This window comes from Buteo buteo, chromosome 7 (assembly GCF_964188355.1).
Source record: "Buteo buteo chromosome 7, bButBut1.hap1.1, whole genome shotgun sequence".
Taxonomy (NCBI): domain Eukaryota; kingdom Metazoa; phylum Chordata; class Aves; order Accipitriformes; family Accipitridae; genus Buteo; species Buteo buteo.
The window spans coordinates 35,019,949-35,023,904 of NC_134177.1; the positions used below are offsets into that span (position 1 = coordinate 35,019,949).

Genomic DNA, 3,956 nt, shown 5'->3' on the forward strand with positions numbered 1-3,956 from the left:
CTGTAGCCCCTGCCTGTCCCTGCTCTGGGCCACCTTTCTGCACTCCTCCTCCTCCTCCTTTGCAAAATGTGGCGGCTCTGAAGATCACCAGGGATGCTTGCTCCATGTGCACAACGCTGCTTGCGGGCCTTGGAGGCAGCTGCCGGCTTGCTGAAAGCTGCTGGCTGCCTTCGCCTTGCTCGTGCAGGCTTCGTTCACACCTCTGTGCCTGGGGGTGTGGATTAATAAGGACGCTGTATTCCTCGCATGCACTTGGAGGGCTCCTCTGAGCTGTCACACGTAGGTGGGTGTAAGATCAAGAAAAACACGAGCAGTTCAGGACTCCCTGCAGGCTCCCAGAATAGCGGTGAGGAGTTAGCTGAGGTACCCAGCGTAGGTGTCTGCTGTGGGTGGCTTGAATGTGACCCGGCTTGTTAAGGATGTTGGCACTTGGGGTTGTTTACAACAGGCTCAAACAGTTCACGGGCTGGATGGTGCTCCTCAGATGATCCTGCGCTGTGTGTCCTTTGGCAAGAAACCCCAAGGCTGCGGGACTGCTCCCAGTGCCACAGGGACAGATGGGGCTTGTAGCCAAGAGGGACTGGGGAGGCTCAAGCCATTTTGGGATGATCCTGTTGCAGGTGTCCCTGTCCTGACCCCTGCTCCTGCTGTTCCCTGGAGCAAGGGCAGCTCTGGGCACCCAGCTTTGTGCAAATCTCATTCCTCAGGGTGAAGCTACCGGGCTCTAGCACCCAGATATGGGGCTGGCTAGTACCCAACGGCCAAGGTGTCCTCACCTCCAGCATGGCCACAATGAGCCCTGCTCCTGGAGCTGGCCCTGGGGCATGCAGTGCCTCTGGAGTCAGGGCTGTGACCAAAGCCACCTCCCCCACATGCAGGAGCAGCTTTTTGTCATCAAGGCACAGCTGCCTTCATGGTGATGTCCACCGAACCTCCCAGCCATGGGCTCCCTCCAGCAGCATCTTGGGGAAGGGGTCCTGCTCGCTGGCACATCTCTCTGTTTCACCCTCCTCCTCCTCCCTGGATGCTATTTTAGGCTGGGTGCAGTCAGCGCTGTAGTGGGATGACTGATGGGGTGCACGCTGCCCCGTGGGCTGAGGAGCTGGGGGCTGCAGTTCCTGAAGTGACAAGGCTCCTGACATAACCGATATGCTCCTTCCTCCACCAAAAACACCCACATCCCCCTGGTCCGTTCCAGCCGCACCTGAGGCTCCTCTCACTGCACGGCTCCCACATAGCCTCTGCCCTGTGTCTGCTCATCTTCACCCTCCCCAGGAGCCCCCTTTCTGCTCTGCTCCCCCGTGTCTCACTGATGTTCATGTTTGTCCTCTCAAATTCAGTATGAAAACACTGTGGGGTGAGCCGAGTGCAGACAGGTCTCTGACCTGAGCCTTTTTCGTTGGGCTGCCCTATAGGCACCCGAGGTCCAGGCAGGAGGAACCCAAACCCTCATTCATCCAACAGCGCGTGTCCAGAGCTGATCAGAGCAACCCAAATGCCGTCAGTGGTGTGGGCTCCATCTCCTTCGGCACTGGTGAGAGGCCAGCCCCAGGGCTGCAGTGGAGATGTCACCTTGCAGGGGCAGATCCTGCCCTGAGGCTGGGCTCTGGCAGGGTGATTGCAGGGGAACACTGCATCTCTGGATGCTGTGCCTCTGGGCAGGCATCTCCAGAGATGGGCAGGTTTTGGAGGCATAGAGAAAAAGCACCTTTTCTCATAAGAGGGACATATCTGCTAAGCCTCATGTCCCACCTAAGGAGAGTTTAATGAAATAGTTCTAATACTCTTGTAGTGAAACATTTTTTCCATCCTCAGCTCTGGGAATAGCTGATCCATTTTAGCTGCAGCTCTCAGAAAACTTTCCCTGAAACAGCCAATATGTTAAATTTCAGCCCCTGAAGGTAACGTTTTAATTGACTATAATGGGACCAGCAATGGAATTTAACTAGCTGCCAGTAGTTGTAATGAGTAGTGATTAAATACCTTATCAAAAGAGTGAGCCAAGCTACCTGAATGTAATCTATGCCCTTCTCACACCTCCTCCTTCGTGGCTTTTCTCTTCTTATTTTGCAAACCAGAATGTTCAGATAGCAAAAGCTCGTGGGTGTTTTGACAGCGTAGAAAAGGGGATAAAGAACGTGTTGCCACTATTATAATTTCAGCTATTGTCATTGCAAAGAATCGTAATAGAGGCAAAGACAGAAAGTTCTTACAAAAATATTTATTTCTTGAAATTTGAATTAAATATTACATTAAAAATACAATTAACTAAATACAGAAAATATAACCTGAGCATGAGTCTTCATTTAAAAAAATATATTAAATAATATTCTTATTTGTCTGGAGTGGAGTTATTGCACCTCATCCCACCCCTATAAAAATTAAATATGTAAATATCAAAATACTAAAGTTAGATTCTGGAACATTTTCATTGCTCAACTAGCTTTAAATGACATTGAAACATTTCTGACAGAGCCCGCAGCTGGCTGTGACTCGCCTATCCCGGCAGCCGGGTGACACAGGGTGGCAGGGTCTGTCCCGGCACCTCAGTTCAGCTCCAGATCGCTCATGTACTCCTGGACCCAGTCCTGCTCAGGGTTGGCGCAGACTTGGCGGCCCTTCTTCGTGATAAACCTGTGGGGTGCAGACAGGTAAGTTTTCAGTGGGAGAGTGCTGCATGGAGAGGAGCCCTGTCCCAAACCCAGCCTCTCCCAAGGATCAGCAGAATTTGGGCATGCAGCATGCCATGCCCATCGCATCAAGCAGCCACCGGTTAGTTTGCAAAATGGTGGAGCAGAACCGGCGCGAGCCCCCCGTGTGCTGAGCTCATGGAGCATCACCTTGCACCTCTTGTCCCCCTATCCCTCCCATCCCCTGGGGCCAGCCTCCATCCCCTCTCTTTTGAAAAGGGGTCTTTCCCTCTCTGGATCCTCAGCCCAAAGGGAGAGCCCACCACCACCCAGGAGGAGAGGACTTACACGACGGCTGGCTGGGGGCACTGGCTGTTGGTCTCATAGTACTCCACCACGAAGCTGCGCGGAAGCTGCCGGGAGGTGTAGCTGAAGCAGCAGGAGGTCGGTGGGTCGGAGCCAACTGTGAAGGGCAAAGACAGTCATCAGCAGTGGCAAGGGATGGGGACCAGGGGCAGGGAGCTGGGACCGCAAACCCCCGGGTCTGGGGAGTGGGGAGGATGTGGAAGAGGAAGAGGAAAGATGAGGTCTTTTTTCTTCTTCCTTCAAAGAGAAATCTTTTGGGTTCAACTGGAGCTGGCACTGATACAGCCCATCCCGTGCTTTGAGCTGTGCCTTTCCCATGGCAGGAGAGCCCCAAAGGCCCTGGAGCACCTGCCAGAGGGTGGTCTGACATGGGAGGGGACCCAGAGGTGTAAGGGCTGGCAGAAGGGACTCTGTCCCATCAGCAACATCTTTCCTGTTCCCATTTAGAGAGGAGGGGAAGAGCTTGGCTTACTCGGTGCAGCGGAGGTCTGGTAGCAGAGAGCAGCGATGAGAATGGTGAGGGAAGCCACAAAGACCTTCATGTCAGCTGAGAAGTGGTGGCTGGAGCTGAAGCAGGCAAGTGGAGCTTGAAAGCCTCTTTTCTGTCTGATGCTGAGACAGTCAGCAGCTGCCCAATTTATGGGGTGATTTGGTCCGTGCAGCAGCTTGCGTAGGCATGGTGGAATTTCCCACAGAGAAGAGGCTGCTCATGGTGCAGTGTCGTGGTGGAACGGAGCAACAGCCCCAGCCCCGGAAGGACGAAGCTCCCCCCTCAATTCAGAGCCTCCCCAGTGACACAGGATATGAAACAGTCACCATTGCTATTTCTGCTTCTTTCATGCATGTCCCTTAGTAAGAAGTTCCCCTGTGGAGGTTCCTGCATTTGTCAGCAGGCCCCTATTACCCAACTTGCCCAAGTAGCTTGGAGGCAAAAGTGCATCCTTCCAAGAGCTGTGCAAA

The 3,956-nt window shown here is 53.4% G+C and overlaps 1 protein-coding gene across 1 annotated transcript; it reads right to left on the reverse strand.

Moving 5' to 3' along the window:
- Positions 1–1,958: 1,958 nt before the first annotated feature.
- On the reverse strand, positions 1,959–3,699 carry LOC142033392 (C-C motif chemokine 4 homolog). Its single transcript, XM_075033320.1, has 3 exons — positions 3,469–3,699; positions 2,979–3,093; positions 1,959–2,634 (listed from the first exon to the last, which is right to left on the reverse strand). Exons 1-3 carry the CDS (start codon positions 3,536–3,538, stop codon positions 2,547–2,549), a joined length of 273 nt encoding a protein of 90 aa, XP_074889421.1. The 5' UTR covers positions 3,539–3,699; the 3' UTR covers positions 1,959–2,546.
- Positions 3,700–3,956: the final 257 nt, after the last annotated feature.